This window comes from Kryptolebias marmoratus, linkage group LG3 (assembly GCF_001649575.2).
Source record: "Kryptolebias marmoratus isolate JLee-2015 linkage group LG3, ASM164957v2, whole genome shotgun sequence".
In the NCBI taxonomy this organism is placed as follows: Eukaryota; Metazoa; Chordata; class Actinopteri; order Cyprinodontiformes; family Rivulidae; genus Kryptolebias; species Kryptolebias marmoratus.
Window position 1 is genome coordinate 14552917 of NC_051432.1, and position 18655 is coordinate 14571571.

Here is an 18655-nt window from a genome sequence, read left to right on the forward strand (position 1 = left end):
CCACTCGGTCTTTCCTCGCACATTAAATCTACATATTAAATAGTTTTACATGTAGTAGAATAGGTTTATATCTCAAGGTTTGTTTTGTTTAAAGCCTTTGCATAAAAATTACTCTTTTTTTATTAACACTGACATTCTTTTTAATCACATGTATTTACTGTGAACCCTGTGTGATATGTAATGCCATGTATATCGGAGGTTTTTTTGTATTTCCTGTTACTTATGTTTGAATTATTCAGATTTCGTTTTTATCAGCGGAAGTCGCCGGGCGTTAGGACCCCGGGGGGCGTCGAACGGCGCCTGTCCTCCGGCTCATTAAGTATCGATCTGACAGCTTGTTCGGACGACTCGCTGGAAAGACGGGACGTGAGATGGATGTGGACTGACTTTTAAGGTGTACTGTGGCCCTTCTTTTTTAATTTTTTTAAATGTCGTGCGAATGAGCGACAAACAGGTCTGTGATGCCTGTCGAACACGGCCGCTCACACTCCGACACATCTCCAACAGGATAAGTGGCGTTTTTTTACAGCAAACTCTTCCATCGGGTCACTCAGGTTGGGGGACCATTTCTAGACTTGTTTTATTTTTCAAAACCCGTGATTCCGACTTGTACCAACCTGCGGGACTGGAAGTTTGAAGACGCACACGTGCCAGACCTCAGCTCTCTGGATAAAAAGTTTGTTTTTTTCCCTGTTTAGTTTTGGTTTAAGGGGACTGAGAGGCGACATGTCTCTGAGCAGAAACACCGAGTTCGAGCACTTCGAAGAGCGAGACAGGCCCCCGCGGACGCCCAGGACCAGCTGTGCCTCCGCGGGCTCCCAGTCCGGGTCCAGGGGCGCCGGTGCCGGTGCCGGTCTGGTCCCCAGCCCGGCGCACAGCGCGCACTGCACCTTTTACCGCACGCGCACGCTGCAGTCCCTCACGTCCGAGAAGAAAGCCAGGAAAGTGCGCTTCTACCGCAACGGGGACAAATACTTCAAGGGGCTGGTGTACGCCGTGTCCAGCGACCGGTTCCGGTCCCTGGACGCCCTGCTCATGGAGCTCACGCGCTCCCTGTCGGACAACGTCAACCTGCCGCAGGGGGTCCGGAGCCTGTACGCGCTGGACGGGGGCAGGAAGATCAGCAGCCTGGACGAGCTGGTGGAAGGTGAGACTGGTGGATGGGTTGCTGAGTGAATTAGCATGTTGGAACTGATGCAGGATCAGCAGAGGTGGTTCTGCTTTGTCCGCCTCACTTTTTACATGGCGTTTTCCTCCCGTGCGCCACTCAGCTGCACTGAGATGACATGAGCGCCCTGACATCTGTGACCCAGTGCCATGCATCCAGACTCCTGCTGCATGACACGTAGACATGGACTCAGAGCTCAGTTAGTGTCTGTGGGCTCATTCAGGCATGAAAAGTGCTCTGAGTGCCGCTTAGTACATGTCTGTCAGGGGATACATGTGTGTGTTTTGTTGTGGGCTTCCCTGATCGTTTTAAATGCTTCATATTGATGTCACCCTTAGGGCTTTAATGGCTAAACTTTCCCCCCTCCTCTTATTCCCTCTGTGCTCACAGTTTATCACCCAGATGTGCATATAAAAGCCTGGGATGTAGTTGAGTTTGGGATCAGTTGGGTCATAAGTATGGAAGCCCATTTCAGCCACCTTTATTTAAATGGTATATGGATTGCACTTGTTATCTAGTCCAAGGACCAGTTCAGTCATTCACCCATTCATCCACACGTTCACGCACTGATGGTGGTAAGTTTTGTTGTAGCCCTCGCTGCCCTGGGGCAGGCTGACAGAAGTAAGGTGAAGTGTCTTGCCCAAGGACACAACGGCTGAGACGGACAGAGCTGGGGTTTGAACGGGCAACCCACCGGTTACAGGACGAACCCCTACCTCCTAAACATTCTCATAACTATGAGATATGTTTTAAATTATGACTTATTGTGACATATCTCATGATTCTGACTTAGTGACTCATTATTCTGAGCTGCTTTCTAAAACTTATCTGATACTTTCTTCCAATTTTGAGATACTAAGTCATATTTTTGGTTTGGTAAGTCAATATGAGATATTAACTTAAATGTATGACTTAGCATCTCGTGAATATGAAGTAGTAGCTCACATTTATGCAGAAATATGAGATACTAAGTCAATTTTGAGATGGTATGTTGCAATCAGGATTTAGAGGATCTTTTTCTTTCTTCAGAGTGACAGTAATGGGCTTCTGTACTTACGACTAAAGCCCCTTTAAAGTAATGTTTAAACACGATGTCAGTCACGTAGTGCAGAACGCTGTCTGTCATTTTTCATTCTTTTATTTTGCTGTGTGTTCGACTCGAACGGTGACCTTTCATTGATCGGTTCATTGTTATATCTGCACTGTAGCCTGCCTTTTAATCTCTTTAACACCCAAGGGTTACGCATTCTGAGGATCCACTGACCTTCCGCTCGAGTTATTCCTGCGTACTGCTCTATTTCCATCTGAACTTCTAAATTTTAGTCTCTGGGCTACACTCATTTCCTGTACCAGATTCCCCTGAGAAACCGGGGAAGATTTAGGTCATCTCATGATCTGGATTCTGGGGCATCACTGGTTTGGTAGACTGAGTAACTGGTCTTTATTTATTGGTTGATTTACCTCAGTCGCTTAAAATTTATTTGTGCCATTTGTTGATAGGTCTTAGGTTTAAGGATTAAATCTCTGTTTGAGTTGTTTATTTCTTCTGATGAACTCCACTGAAGAACTATTTATGTTAAAACTCTATCTGTTACTACAGTCAGATGAGCTGAAATCGTGGAATTTCAAAAGAACGCTTATTCTTTAACATGCTTCGTCTAAGCTCTAGAGACGTGATTTACAAAGTTTATAGATTTACCAAACGAAGCACAGCCCGTCCTTGTTTTCTGTCCTGTTTAATTGACAAAGATGGGGCACATCACTGCACAGTCAGCCTCTCTGTGTTTATTGACTGAGGTCGGCCTGAGCTTCTGCGTGGAAACTTAATCAGGCAGCGTTCGCACGTGTGCCACTTATGGGCTCGAGTTTGGAACTGCTCTGCCTGTGGAAAATAACAAAGGAGGCTTGTAGCAAATACCAAGACCTAAAAAAACAGAAGGCCTTTCAGTTTGATATTCGAATAACATTTAAGCAATCCAAACTAAAACTGCAGAGCTAAAGATTAGCCCGAGGGAGGTGTGTTGTCCACATTATCCATTTATCTTCCCACTTTAAAAGAAATTGCCTTTTACCAAATGAAATATTTTCTGCAGCCTGATGGATCGTTAAACAACATCAACTAATTGAATTCAATTATTTAGAATAACATAAACATATAAAAGCCCATATTGTTGTGTAGCCCCTGCCTCCTCGCAGACTGACGTTCCTTTGATTCAGAGCTGCTCCAAGTGATTGGTAGCTATATATTTTTTATTTTGTTCAACCGATTACTAAATTTTCCCAAGGCTGTGTTACAAATTTGTGTTTTAAACCATCTTAAGATAAAATAATGATCTTTAATGAATGATTTCTGCTGGTTTTAGTGTTATGGGCTTTGCTGTTAAATATAGACTCTGTTCAAGTCCATAGAGTATGATTGTAGGCTAAAAGTAAAGTGCATCATTTTTAATAGGTGGGAGAACAAGCATTTGCATTCTTTTCATTCTTATCAAATTTTATAGCTAGCTCCTTACAGCTTAGGATATGAGCATATTTCAAACTAAAACATGCTGGAAAACTTGTTTTTCATTTAATATTTAATTCATTTTATTTCATAAAGATGAAACATTTAAGCCATTATAAGGAGAGAATTTATTTGGAGTCATATGATTATTTGATTACCTTGCTCAAAGCACCACATAAGTTATTATATAAACCACACACAGCCCTGGTTTTGGATTTGGGACAGCTGTAAAACCGCTGCAGTAACAACTCAGCCTTGTCAATGTTGACTCATCTGTTGTCCACATGAGGACCACTGCTGGTGGTGGGTGTCTGAGGCTTTTGTCTCAATCTCTGAAAGGACTTCAGGGAATTGACTTGTCAGCAGTCACCATCTGAGGGCTGTTTTGTTTTTGGGGTCGTTTTCACCCAGATAAATGACAGATCCACTTATACGTTGTTTTCACGTACAGCCTCAGCGCTGGTCCTTCAGCTGTGGTCTGGCCTTTTAATTAGCCTTTGGTTAATTGTGAGCTTAATAAAACCTGGTGTCAGGAGACAGGCTGTCTCATTTGATCTTTATGCTGTATTTGTTAGCTTATCTTGTTTGGTTTAGCATGTTTACAACAGTTTTTATGGATTAAAATGGAGCACTTATACGGTATCTCAGAGTATCTAAAAACGGCAGTGGTATTGGTGTGAATACTTCAATTAAAAATTGTGCTGTGCAATCTTTTCATTATGTTCTGTCTGTAATATAAGAACTCTTGTGAATGATGTAACCCAAACCTATCGAAACGTTTCATGTTCTATCATTACGACCTTTCACGACATGCTTCGACCATCAGAGTAAAGGCTGAATTGGTGGAACTGCAAGTCATGGCTGATTTCAGGATACAGTTGGCAGTTCCTGTTCTTGCATTTTTGTGTAGCAACATGGATGGTTTTCTGCTGAGAAAATGGCAACTACACAAAAAACCGTCTGAAGAATTCAAGATGTTATAAAAGCTCAGCATAGCATTTGTTTGAAACTCTGAAAAAAGATTAAAGTTTACATTGTTTTAAGTGGTGTAAATTTGCAGTTATTAGCTGTTGGCTTGGATTCCATGAGATTTCTCCCTGATTCTCCTAACTGAGGTTGTGCTGACTGCTGTCTTCTTCAGGGAAGACACTGACTACTTGGAAGCACTTCACATAACCTCACCAAACAAAAAAAAAAGTGAATTGCTACAGACACACAACTGGAAATTATATAAAGGTCATATCGGCAAGAAATTGGCTTCACAACAACTTTTTTATGCTACAGGGAGGAAATACATAGCTTAATATTGTACATTTTGTCAAAATTGCAATAAATCTTTTATTCACTTGAGTAGAGATTATTGGAATAAAAGCAGATTTTATTATAATACACCAGTAGAATTCCTTGCATGCACAGCACAACAGTGCAAACTTAAGTGAAAGTGTATTCAGAGTGAAAGGAAGGAATGTTTATAGTCAGTTTTGCAAAGAACGCAGGGTGAAGAGGGAAGAAATATTTCTCTTACCCTCTTTAATGTTGGAACCCGAATAGCTCAGAGGACTCAGATCCAACAAGCCGTTAATACGTGTCAGTGGTGTTCATTTAGCTACCAAGGCCCTGTACTTGTCACGCAGCTTTGTTCTTGAGGGGAATTTCTTTGTGTTAATGTGTTCAAATGGCATGCCTGCAGATAAAACAAAACGCTTTGCTTTGGAGGAAGGCCAGCACAGCAGCTCGGCAGCTGGGAGGGAGAGAGGACCGTGTTACACTGCCTCTCAATGTGCTCGTTTGTTTCAGCTGGAAAACTGTTAACTCTTACTTTGTTCAGCTGATTCTTCCAATGAAATGTGGAAGCAGCAATTTTATGGGATATGCCCTGCGTGTAGAGCTGGTTTGCTGAGAGGCGAAAATGATTGGCACCTTTTAATTATGTTCTTATCTGATCTATGCAGACTTCAGATTTTCAGAATTGGTAGTGAACATAGATTTTATTTATGGCTTTGAACGTTACGTTGATTGCAGTAAATATAGAAAACTGAAATTAAAACAAATATTTGATGAGTCTGCTCTTGACTTTTAAAGTTTCACTGATTCACCAATGTCAACAGCTTTGTCATTCTGAAGGAAGGCTCATTCAAGCATCTGATGTAGCTTTTACTAAACAGATTCAGGCTGCATACCTTGAACCTGTCTAATAAAGGAATCCATGACTGCACTTAGAGCAACAAATCAGAGCTTTTAAAGTGGGATTCAGTGGAACGATTAACCCTCCCGAAGCCCTCGTAACTGAAGAGAGGAAGAGAAGCCCTTATAACTTTGAGTAAATTTGACCCAAAGGCCACAGTAGGGTTAAGAAATAATAAACCTGTTGTAGATAGCTCGTTGAATGACATCAGTTTGGAAAAATGGTTTAATTCTGACCAGACTGACAAGCGAAGAGTAGGGCCAAGACAAAAGTGGATTGCTGCCATCTTAAAGCAACTCAAACCTATAACGGTTTTATAGTAGTTCACGTGAATGCTTTTTTATAAAGCTTTACATCATTGTCAGTTTTGCATTACAAGATCATTTCAGAGAATTCTGGGTTGTTTGCAAGGGCAAATAGTGGCAGCAGCAGCAGCTAGCTGTAGCACTTCTACTGCAGCCTAGAGCACCTTCATGAGGAATGTCATATTTATTCTGCCTGAATGGCTGTAATATGATATTAAAAGCAATGTAAAGGTATATAAAATACTGTTTACATGAACTGTTATGAAAGTTTTGACTGGACTGGTTTGAAGCTATTCACTTTGGTCTTTGTCTCACTCAGACTGGCAGTTAGCTCACCTGCTCAGAATTAAACTCTCTTTTTCCAAACTAAGGTAATTCAAGAGCTATCTACAACAGGTAAGATATTAAATGCTCATTAACTTATCTGCAAAACCCCACTTTAAAGATCTGAACTGTCTCTGGATGCTCAGTTCCTGGAATTTCAGTCTTGAAATTGACTGAGAGTTCTTTAAAACTTAGTCTGTTTGGGATATTTTTGTTCAAGTGTAATGCTTTGAAAATTTTAGAACCTGTTACTGAGTACTGTTTGTCCAAGATATCTGTTTGGAATATTTGTATGTAACTTTTTTTGTTCTTGCAGGAGAGAGTTATGTCTGTGCCTCCAACGAACCTTTTCGACGAGTGGATTACTCCAAGAATGTAAATCCCAACTGGTCCGTGGGCAGCAAGACGGGCACGTCGCGCTCCATGTCCTGTCTGGTCCCGTCGAAGAGTGAGCTGCAGAGGGAATCGAAGGACTTCATCAAACCAAAGCTTGTCACTGTCATCCGGAGCGGCGTCAAACCCCGTAAGGCAGTGCGCATACTGCTCAACAAGAAAACGGCTCACTCCTTCGAGCAGGTGCTCACGGATATTACGGATGCTATCAAGTTGGACTGTGGAGCTGTGAGGAGGCTGTATACTTTGGAGGGCAAGCAGGTACATCAAAGGTTTTGTTTAAATACATTCCAACAACAGTAGGAAAGTATTTTCATATCTGTAGCTCTGGTAATTGCAGAACGAATGCATGAAAACAGAGACTTTGAAACTATTTTCATCTTTCTTTTCTTGGCTTCTTGCCTTCCAGTGGTGTCAACAAAAAAAAAAGCACTTTACACAGTAACTGGAACAAATCAAACATTGTTTGCAATTATAGATTCACAGATCAGAGTTTTCTAGGCTGGTTTTGATTTCCAGTTTTTGTAAAGCTCCAACCCGCTGATTCTGATCTTATCCAATTTATCTCCAAGACATTTTTTCCCCCAGTTTCCAGATGAAGAGATAAATTAACTAAGTTCATAATGAAGTGTTGACAGTAAAAAGCTTTTAGATTTTTTTTGCCAAAACCATGACAGAGCTTTCTCTCTGTTTGTGGAAATCTACAAATGTCATCCTCCAGTTTATTGGACAGAGTCATTTGAATAAGTACAACAAAACCCAACAAAGACAGATTGTATACAGATTGTATATTATCTTTAATGACTCTGACACTGTCGCACCCACTAAATGTTGGCTCAACATCTGCACAAATGAATGAAATATAGCCATTTTTGTGTGGTCCAAGTTTAGTTGGTTTTTGGTGATTTAGGTTGACTTCAAAATTTAATCAGCTGTACATTCAGAGATTAGTTTGAAAGTTCCAATAAAATTCATCTAGTGGTTCACAAGATATTTTGCTACAAGACAGACGCAGGAACCCACAGACACAGACAATTAGATAATCACTTGGTTTTCATGGTGGTGGGAAAGATCTTGTAATATTTAAGTGCTCTTTGTAAGTGCACTTAGCTAAATAATAAATTTATTCTACTCTTTATACGTTTTAGTCAGATACAGATACTAAAAGCTCCAAAAAGACAGGATTTGTTGCAGCGCTGTTATTGTACTGCATCCCTTTCATATGTGAGTGCCGAATAGACTGATGATTGGTTGTACACGGGCAGTAATCTGGTTAACTTTTGAGTTTGAACAAACTTCATAGATTCTATTAAAAGCTCTTATAGGATTCCTCATTCACACACCCAAAAACACATGCATACATACACACAAACACACACTCCAAATGCCTAACAGCAGCAGTTCTACCATCTGCTCCTCCAAAATTAAATCTAAGGGTCCCAGCCACCTGGTCTACAGGCCTCCCCCTGATACACACACATATACACACAACCAAGCATCCAACCAGGGCTCTGGTCACCACCGGATAATTAGAGCTGCGAGCAGGAAGGAAAAGGGTTAAAGTGCAGCTGTCAGGTGTGTTTGTGGGTGCCCGTTTAAGGATGTGTAAGTGTGAGTGAGTGTGTCTGCACAATACACTTCTGTCTACTTTCTCTCCTGAAGTCAAAGCTGCTCTTTAAACTGACTGTCGCTTGTAGACTTTGGTTATCAGGGCCAGCAGAGTCAGCTGCTGCTTCTCACAGAAAACACTGTTTTACTCCTAAAAGCTGACTAAATGGGAGGAACATAAGTCTCCTATTTTCATAGAATAAAATAATCACTTCTTATTTTGAAAAGCCAATAAAATAGATACCACTTTTCTGTTTTTTCACACCAGCTTGGTGATAGGTTAAACTTTTCTTTTATTTATCTTAACTTTAGAGAATTCAATCATTACTAAAATAAAAATAAAATGTATATATTAAATGTACAGGCGAGGGGGTCACAATTAGATAAAAAAGTTTTCCACCATCTTTGTGTTTGTATGCAGGACTGGGTCATGAATCGGTGATCAGTACAAAAAACAATCTAAGATGCTGTTGTCTAAGATATGCATAAGCTACTGTCATGATCAGTAGAACAACCTTGGCTTGGAAATCCAGCGTCATTTAATCCAGTCTGCCTTTCTACATCCTGAGTACTCCTGTAAAACACAAGGAAAAGCCTTTTAATGACTTTTATGAGAAACTCCCACTAATATCTCTGGATGCAGTCCTGTTTCAGATGGACAGAAACACAGTGGTTATGATAGCCCAAAGTACTTTTCTTATTCCAAAACTAGCTGTCAGCAGCGGTGCATCTGCTTCAGCAAAAATCACAGAAAAGGGGAACGAACATCTCCCAGTTATTTAGCCAACCAGCCCTCAGTAAGTCTGTCCTCCAAAGTTTATCAGGTTTGGCTTCTATACAGAAACTAGCTGCTTTCCTGAGGTTCATTAAGGAAGTCTAACCAGACGGCAACATATCTTTAACTCCAGAAAACAGTCTTTTAATGTATACTCTGTAGGCCTAACCCCCCCTCTACATGTTTTGTAAAAAGAATCCAGGAATAACTACGTCTTTTAATTTTTTTTTAGGTTACATACATGATTAGAGATGAGCCCTGAACCATCTGTTCTGTTGTAATCATAATGAGTGAAATGACTGAGAGTAAATAAAGAGGAATCTGGACTCTGCACTAAGTGGGCAGTAAGCTTTACTGTAGTTTGCTTTAGCAGTAATTGACGTGATGCACTAGTAACTTTCATAATAAACTGATATCATTACAAGGATTTAATCTAAAGTTCTTTTTCGACTACTCTTCCACTTATTCCCATTTTTGTCAATTGTTACAGAAATATGATACGGGGAAAGTGAATTAGGGCCCCTGTTTGTGCACATCCTGCATAACAAAAGTTGAAGGTCCTTCACAGACCTCGGCAGTGCTGCAGTTTATCAGGGCATAAAGAATTTGATGCCATGCTGCGCAAGAACAGCCTGCTGACAGTCTGGGGCATCTCCCAGCAGACTTCACCAAAATATCCCCAGCACAGCTTTTGTTCTTGCAGTACGCTATTATTTTGGAGGGAGAAAAATACAGTCGAGATTGATAAATCCATTTTTGTGCATTCAAGGAATTTCAGTCTCAATCTGTGTAGGGAAGAAAGACAATAGATCCGGTCAAGTGAAAGTTTATTACTAAGGGCTACAAATCAGCTACCATAACAGGTAATTAGGTTACTGAGAATTATATTCATTTATGCAGTAAATAAATACAGATTAGCTGTATGTATGCATTTAAGTTCAGTTAACAAAACGAAATTTACAAAAACAAAAACAAACCTAGCAAAAATCTGACACGGAGAAAAATGCTGGAATAAGACAGACAGGCAGATTTATGCAAGATCTTCAAATCTGAAAGTTAAAATTAATTTTGCTTCCATGTATATACTTTATATAAGTTTGAGGCACACGGGGCCTCATCTGCTTTGCCGGGCTCTGGCGCCTTTTCTTGAATTCTGGATTAAATGTCTGCATTTAGGTCAACAGCCATGAAATTTGCATGCCCACCTATTGTGCTGCTTTGTCATTAGCACAGAGCACCATCTGACACCAGTGCAGTGACACCCTCCATGCTGTTGGTTTGGATCACTGATATACTAAAGTTTCCTCTAGACTCAAGAACTGTTCTTGTGTGAACTCAGTCTTACATTTACTTTGCTGAATTTTGAATTGAATTGAATTTACCCTGTTTGTTTAATGAGTGCTGCTGCTTGTTTTGAACTGTTATATCTGTTATTCCATCAGAGAAGAAAAGTTGTTCCTTAGCTTGATGAGGATTTATGGTTTGCCTTTCACAGAACACCTTTGTAGAGCCTAAAACTTGTATTAAAATGAGTACCATGCCCTGAGGTGTACATTTTTTAAACAAAAGTAGCTATACTTTATTATATACTTCAGTCAAAAGTACCTGCCTTGTGTTACACAACATGTGGTATTATGTGCTAATTTAACAAACAAGTAACCCTAAAATGTGCAGGCCACAGAAGCCCCCCCACCACAACCACCACCGTCCTGTTCAGTCAGCTGTGAGCGTGTGTGAGGAGCACAGACAGGGAAGGGCTTCCATTGTGAGCTGCGTCATCTCAATTGTTTTGTTTGTGCAGCCTGGCCCTAATCCAGTCTTTGCAGCAGTTCTTTCTCTCGCCCAGCAGAAGAGTCGACATCATGACATTTTCCTGGCTGCTTTCACAGCCTGGCCCACAGACTTGTTTGTCTGTTGTAGTTTTAATCACCCAGGAATGTGTGTTTTAGCAGCCGGATGTGATGAATATACTTGGACATGAGCTGTATGTCCTAGTGATCCACTGCGGTGGGTATTGTTTGTGTGACTGAGAAGAATTTGTTCTTGTTCCTTTTTTATCACTAGAGACTTGGGGTGTAACTATTTTATTATAATTTTAGCATTATGGGTCGTTTGTCATTTTAAAGCTTTATTAGTTTTTAAATGGAAACCAGGAAACATAGTAACAAAAACATTTAATCTGTTTCCTGGTTTAATGCTGTGCTCTCACTGGTGTAACCTCTATGCTAACATCTTGCAGACTACCTCTCTCGCTTACTGAGCCAAAGTGTTTAGCACGTTAAAAGGTTGATTAGGGTCTGCAATGTGCCTATCAGCCTCTCAAAACCAATCTTTAAAGTGTTTACACATAGCTATTAATGATCATTGACTGAAAGTGGATTTGGTTCTGATCTGGATCATTTAAAAGTTTTCCTGCAACGTGAGAAATTTGTAACTTTAGCTGTCTGTAAGAAGTGGCCACAACCTGTAATATTTGCTGTAAGAGTGTAACTGAGATATAAAGTCAAAATGTGTGTATATTAGTATTATTAATAATGACAGTTACTCTTGCACAAAATGTCAAGGAAATGTCATCTTTACCTTGGCTCATTTTGGAATTTGAATAATGTTCACTTTCTTAATTATTCACAAGAAAGAAAATGTGAAAAACTAAACGCATTTAATAGTTACTTATGCTTCAGATTTACAGCTCTAATAGAGTAAATAAACTGTCAGGAAGGCGCCTCTGTCTGAGTAAAAGTTCAGAGTTAATCACCAGGTTGGCTTTAACCCCAGTATCACCCTGACAAACCTAACAGACATCTCTTTTCACAAGTAAGAAACAACCAGAGACAAAAACTGTTGGAGGAGTGAGTGTCTGTTTTGAAGGTTGTTTGTGTTTCTTTTAGCAGTGAGGAGTTTTTGAGGTAAATGAGTTTCATGCACTCAGTAATTACAGTAATCATTTCCAGAGTCAAAAATACTCAGCAGATGCTACATTTGTTTTTGGAATATCTTGTTTAGAAAAGTAGACGGTGTTCTGACAAAAAGACAGCCGTCTGTGACTTTATACACAACATGTTGTTGCTGTATACTCTTTCGTGGCCTTGAATATCAAAACCCATAATGTAGGGTATGCAAGTTATTCACACATGTTGAGGCCTTTGGCTGCTTTTTTTTCTCTTCTTCTTCTGTGCCAGAGCTCAGTTGAACCTAAAATACAGCAGGATAAATGGGAGGACGCAGATGAATGGTGTGAGCAAGAGAAGGTCAGACATCCGAGAGAGGAGGGGAGTGCATCATCACAGAGGGCAAACATGAAGAAATGTCACCCACTCACCCAGCCAGTTCAGACCGCGGCAAACAGGACAGGGTCTGCAGAGAGCTGGGAGTACAAGGCTGGCTGGCTGACACAGGCAGTAACCATTGTGTATCCTGCAGGTTAAACTAAGGCAGGGTTAAACAAAAAATGCAGAAGTTTAAACCTGGCATTTCTTTCTTTTCTTTTAAATAAGAAGTTCACGTTCATGGCCAAACGTTCATGACTCCTCAGCCTGCTCAGGGAAAGGACCTTTACTCTGTGTCTAAACAGCAGATTACAGTGCTTGAACACAGGTCAAAGGTCAATAAAAACCTTTGACTGTATGTAATAATCTCTCACTATGTTGGCTTGCAGAACTCACAAGTACATTTCTGACACATACTTCAGACACTCCTTGTGGGCCTTGTGTAGCGATCAGCTGCCAAATTCCAGCATGAGAGCTCGCATAAAGAATGCCATTCATTCCAGCTACGCAAAACATAATTAACTACTGCAGCTCATTACAGTACCGACAACTCTCCACTGCTTTTACTTTATCGCCAGAGGCAGATAAGAATGTTTTTGCCGTGTTTTTGTGTGTCTGTCTGTTACCAACATATCTTAAGAACCACAAGACTAATTTTAATGAAACATGCAGAAACCAGTTATTGGATGTACATATAAATCTACAACTGATTAACCTTTGGAGTGGTAGTAGAAAAGAGTCATTCACAACACATAGTCTGTGACATCTAACAATATTATATGAGATAAAGCATAATGTTATTTTCAGAGTTTGACCAAAACAGCTGCAACTCCATTTCTCTCATTTATTGTACTATGAACTTTCCTTTCTGTGTGTTTAAGCTCCTCAGTAGCCATTAGGCTTTTCTGGACCACCACTTTCTCCTGCAATCCCCCCCCCCCACTGTTTGATCCTCTAGTCTCCCTTCCATCTGCCCACAGATATGTACATGTTCACACACAGCAGATAAGCCTGCCAGTGTGTGGGTGCACATGTGCAGGGTGGAGAGTGGGATAATGAAAGGATGTGCTCTTTTTTGTCTTCCTGCTTGTCCACCTACAGCAGCAGAGGGGTAATCTGTGTTTTTGTGCGCTTGTGTGTGTGTGGGTGTGACAGAAACCAGTTTGAAATGAACCTCCTGTTTCCCTCTCTAGCGGTTAAAGCGAGACAGGTTGGAGCTGCAGAGAAACTGACGACCACAGCCTGAGACTTGAGACATTGAAATGAGAAAGTGAGACAAATTACTCTGCGGCAGAGGTTTTAACTTCACTGCTTCCCCTTTAAGATGATGCATTGACTCTGCAGAATTCTGGATGTCAGGCTGTTTGATCTCGACTTGTCTCTTGGTTGATCACTCGAACTGTTGCAGAAATGCTCACTCTATTAACATGACCACGCCGTTAGCATCACTCAGACTGATTTTAATTGACACATATTGATCAGACTGCAGCTACAGTAAACCTGCTTTGTACAGTACTGTGATGTTAAATTATGTCAAATATAATTTTTTTTAATTTACTGGACTTTGCTTTTTTGAGGGAATCTGTGGCTTACAAAAACTTGCTATTTATTGCTGTTTTTGACAAAAAATAGGAATACTTTTACATGTTGATCTAAAAGATGAACAATATTGTTGGCAGTTTGCAATGACTCTTTACAGATAGTAAGTAATTTTGGTAAATAAATTCAAATAAATGAGTAAAATTCCTAAATTCATCCTCAGCTTGCAGTGGAGCTTATTTTATCATTGAAGATGATCAGGTCACTTTGTTCACAAACTCTGACCATTACCACGACTCGTTTAGGGTTAAACATTTCAAATAATGCCTTTTATTCTTCTTCTTTACCAGATTTCCTGCTTGCAAGATTTTTTTGGGGACGATGATGTGTTCATAGCATGCGGTCCAGAGAAGTACCGTTATGCGCAGGATGACTTTGTGTTGGATCACAGTGGTAAGGCTTCCACAGCCTTTATGACTGGTAGGCCTAACCAAACATCTGTCTGTGTCTTTGTGTATTTGTATTAGCATTTGTGTTCTTCCCTTCACAAGTCTGCTTTCAACTGCTTTCTTTTAACAAACTGACAGCGGAATAAGAATATTTTGTGCTTGTTTGTTTACACTGCATATTCTGTACATATATGCGTATTGTACGTTTTGATTAAACTCCATCAGTGCACAGTGAGAGCGCAGGCAGGATGTAACCTGTTTACCCTGCAGATCCATTTAGCGAAGGTGGAACCACCTCAGGGGAAGGAAAAGGGAGTTTAATATAGTTTGTGCCTAAAGTGGTGACATCCTGTTTGATGTTACAGTTGTTTGGTCGAGTCAGCCAACAACAGGGAGACATATTTTAAAGCACTATGAAGCTGAGGATGAGCAGGATCAGACAGCTTGAAGTCAGATAGTTTGGAGCTTTCGCCCCACTTAAACTTCTGTGCTCCATTTAGGAGAATTAGGTCTTTGAAGGAAAAAAAAGAAGCACGTTGTGCTGAATACTTAAGGTGGAGAAGCAGCTTTTTCTTTGGCAAACACTGAATATACTGAATTAAAGTGATGGTTTGTATCATTTGAAGTCAACTTCTGTGAAATGATTATGTGACCCTAGTCCAAATTATCCCGGACAAGCCCCCATTGGCCTCATTGGGCCCCAACATCAAATGGAGACTGAACACTTTGTTGAGCGTTTGACATGTTTGATGGTAAAAACGGCTACCTGTGTTAAAAAGACTCAACAAACCATCACAACCAAGCAACCAGCAGCCCCTGTGGTGAAGTAGATCCACACCTTTACAGGTGCAGCCAGCTAGGACAGGCAGACTTGTTACAACACCACTGCTTGGTCACTGAAGTTTCACAGGAGCAACGCAGGTTATGAACAATTAACATCTTACTTGCTGTAGATAGCTCTTTGAACAACCTCAGTTTGGAGAAAAAGTGATTAGTTCTGATGGCTTGATAAGCTATAAGATAGTCCAGCTTCTAATTTTACATTAACATTATTATATTCCTGCTGAAAGTGTCTCAAGCGGCACCAGAAATGATACAGCTAGCTGCTGCTGATATTTACACTTGCAAAGAACCATATAATTCTGTGTAAATGATAATTATACACAATAATACAGTTGACTAACCATCACACACTTTTTCCCTTAAAACAGGAACAGCTTCAGCTCCCAGCAGTCACTATGAACTACAGCTGATCCCAGTTTTAACACTGCGGTCATTAATCCAAAAAAATACTCACGCTAATATAAAGTAAATCACAGCAGAACTTGCCGTCGGAAATGCACCTAACATATTAACTCTAGGTGTTGTTTCCTCAGAATGCAGAGTGATTAAGTCCTCATACAGGCGATCTGCGACTCCAAACCGGACAGCGATGAGTCCTGGACTTCCTCGACGCAGCAGGTCTTCAGGCGCCGGTATGAGAAGCTCTGGGTTTTCACATTTTAGAGAAAACCAACCGCTCATGATTACCATGGAAAAGAAAAACAAAAAAACTACTGTATATGTTTAGACAATGATAATATACTACTTTTTGATGGTTCTCGGATGTGAACACTTTCACACTAATAATTTAAAAAAGATGTTACTACATTCAGATATTTACATATTTGAACACTTCTTATAACATTTCTTATTGAGTCTGTAATGCGCTTTTTAATTCAGTAACTTTATCCTAAAAGCTCACCAGTTGTTTGAAATCACCAACCAGTTTGTGTGCTCAGTTATTCTAATATTTTCTGTACACATGTTTTATAATTTAAAAATATCTTCTGGATATTTCAATCAGTTTGAAAGTAAATATTCATGCAACTATTTTTAAATATGTTTTCCTGTTTGTTTTGTTTTTGAATTTAGCAAGACGACCTGTTTATCTCTCCAGTCACACACCCATCAAATCTCCTGGTAAGGTGCAAGAATGAACTTGTTTTTGCTCTTTGTTAAATGTTCTTGACCTTTACTTTTCAGATTGTTATTTGTACTGTAATGTAACCATCAGATAGAAATGGACCTTATTTATAAAACAGGCTTATATCAGCAGAAAATCAGAAAGAGGTTCATTTGACCCTTTGTTTTTTCCTTCATGTGTCCTTGTTCTTTATACAGTAAATGGTATCTCAGCTGCCAGGTCCACCAAGTCCTCCACACCGTCTCCCACCAGTCCACGAAACCTCCCCAGTTTGAAGGTAAGACATTGTTTCTTATTTATCATCACAGTGAAGCAGCTGCTGATCCATCCATCCATCCTCTACTGCTTATCCATGGTCGGGTCACTGAGGCAACAGGTTCAGGAAGGAAACCCAGACATCCCTCTCCTCAGTGACATGCTCCAGCTCCTCCTGGAAGATCCCAAGGCGTTCAGGCCATAGAGGATACATAATCCTTCCAGGGAGTTCTGGGTCTGCTTTGAGGTCTCCTCCCAATTGGACATGCTCGAAAAACCTCTAAAGGGAGGCATACAGGAGACATCCTAAACAGATGCCTGAACCATCTCAACTGACTCCTTTCGATGTGAAGGAGCAGCGGCTCTACTCCGACCTCCCCTCTGGATGGCAGAGCCCAGCCATCCTACGGAAGGAAGCTCCTTTCAGCTGCTTGTATCAGGGATCTTGTTCATTCTGTCATGATCCAAACCTCCTGACCAGAGGTGGGAGTTGGAATGCAGATGGACCAGTAAATCAAGAGTTTTGCCTTTCCACTCAATTCTTTGTTTAACCATGACCGATTGAAGCAATGCCATCACTACTGCGAATGATCTGATCCATTGCTGTTGTGCACAAAAACTCCTGTAGATGGACTATATAATAAACTTTTTAATTTTAGATCAAATCTGTAAACTGGCACTTAGTCAGGAATATTGGTTTTTGACTTTTTTTTACCATGCAGTCATCTTTGCTGCATTTTTCTTGTTCATTCCTACCAGGAGAGTTTGAGTCTAATGAACTGACATGATTGCATTGTTTTTAGGGCAGGTGTGAGTCTATAAGTGTTTTATTAGTGCCAAATAGGGTCTTGTTGGAAAGGATGGTGTAAGACAAAACTTCATGTCCTACTTACCAAAATCTGTGCCAGTTGAAGTCATCAAACCACTGACAGTTGTGTGTGTGACCTACTCTGTGTTGTAGCTCTGTCATGTATTTTTAGCAGATTTTGAGATATTAATCTGATTTATTGATGGGTTCCTCTGTAAGCTGTGTTTTTAAATGATCCAGCCAGCTGGCACACGTACCGCAGAGATGCCCCACTTCTCCATCGGCTCTGTCAAACACTGTTCCATCCACATTAAGGTGGCAGGATGCCATGTTTTTATATGATTTACTGAAATATCTGAGAAATTACATGGACCTTAATAGCACGCTGCAGTCCTCACCCTCTCATTGACCTTCACTGACTGCCTGATTTAAAAAAAAAAAAAATTATCAAGGGAGAAAACTTTCTGTGCTTCTGTGGATCTTGAAGCAATCCCACCTTTTACTTTGATTCAAATTGTCTTTTTCAACAAAATATTAGATTAGTTTGGTAAGATTTATCTGTTATGATCCCATAAGATGCAGAAACACAGATGACCAGAGCTGAAAAAATTAGTTGAAGTTTTGTTTCTATTTTTGCTGACATTTCATAAATGTAGCTATAAGTGCCAACACTTCCACTGCTGTGCTTTGCAGAAATGACACTCCTAATAAATGAATTATTGATTCATAACTAAAACAGTTTCAGGTGTGATAGAAGTGGATAAGTTTACAATGTTCCACTGTCAGTGAAATACAGGTTTGACATTTTCAAATCATTGCTGTTTTTATTTTATACTTTACACAATAACCCAACTTTTGTTTGGAACTGAGGTTGTAATTTAGCATGTTTAAGTTCTTGTGTTGTATGTCAGTGTCACAAGTGGGCTTTAAGTTGCGGCGGCTTGTAGCCTGAGTCAAGTTTTCCGCACGGGACAGTAAAGTTGATTTGATCTTCTTATGTTTGTTTGTGGTTTTACCCCACAGATCCCTCCATCTCACCACATCTCCTCCCCGAATGGAAACGGCTCGCTGAACAATCACCATGAGCACAGCAATCAGCTGAGTCCAGAGG

General features: G+C 40.3%; 1 protein-coding gene across 5 annotated transcripts in view; it reads left to right on the forward strand.

The window, feature by feature from the left end:
• The first annotated feature begins 321 nt into the window (after positions 1–321).
• Positions 322–18655, forward strand: part of dclk2a (doublecortin-like kinase 2a) — a 26979-nt gene continuing 8645 nt past the window's right edge. For 4 of the 5 annotated variants that reach the window (XR_001808413.3, XM_017408668.3, XM_017408684.3 and 1 more), the window contains exons 1-7: positions 322–1147; positions 6802–7139; positions 14417–14546; positions 15892–15990; positions 16430–16477; positions 16679–16758; positions 18568–18655. Coding sequence is in view for 4 of the 5 variants with exons in the window: in XM_017408668.3 (XP_017264157.1) it covers positions 727–1147; positions 6802–7139; positions 14417–14546; positions 15892–15990; positions 16430–16477; positions 16679–16758; positions 18568–18655 (1204 nt within the window). In the remaining variant the exon portion in view is untranslated. The remainder of the gene's footprint in view (positions 1148–6801; positions 7140–14416; positions 14547–15891; positions 15991–16429; positions 16478–16678; positions 16759–18567) is intronic. The other variant, XM_017408675.3, reaches the window with a different exon arrangement.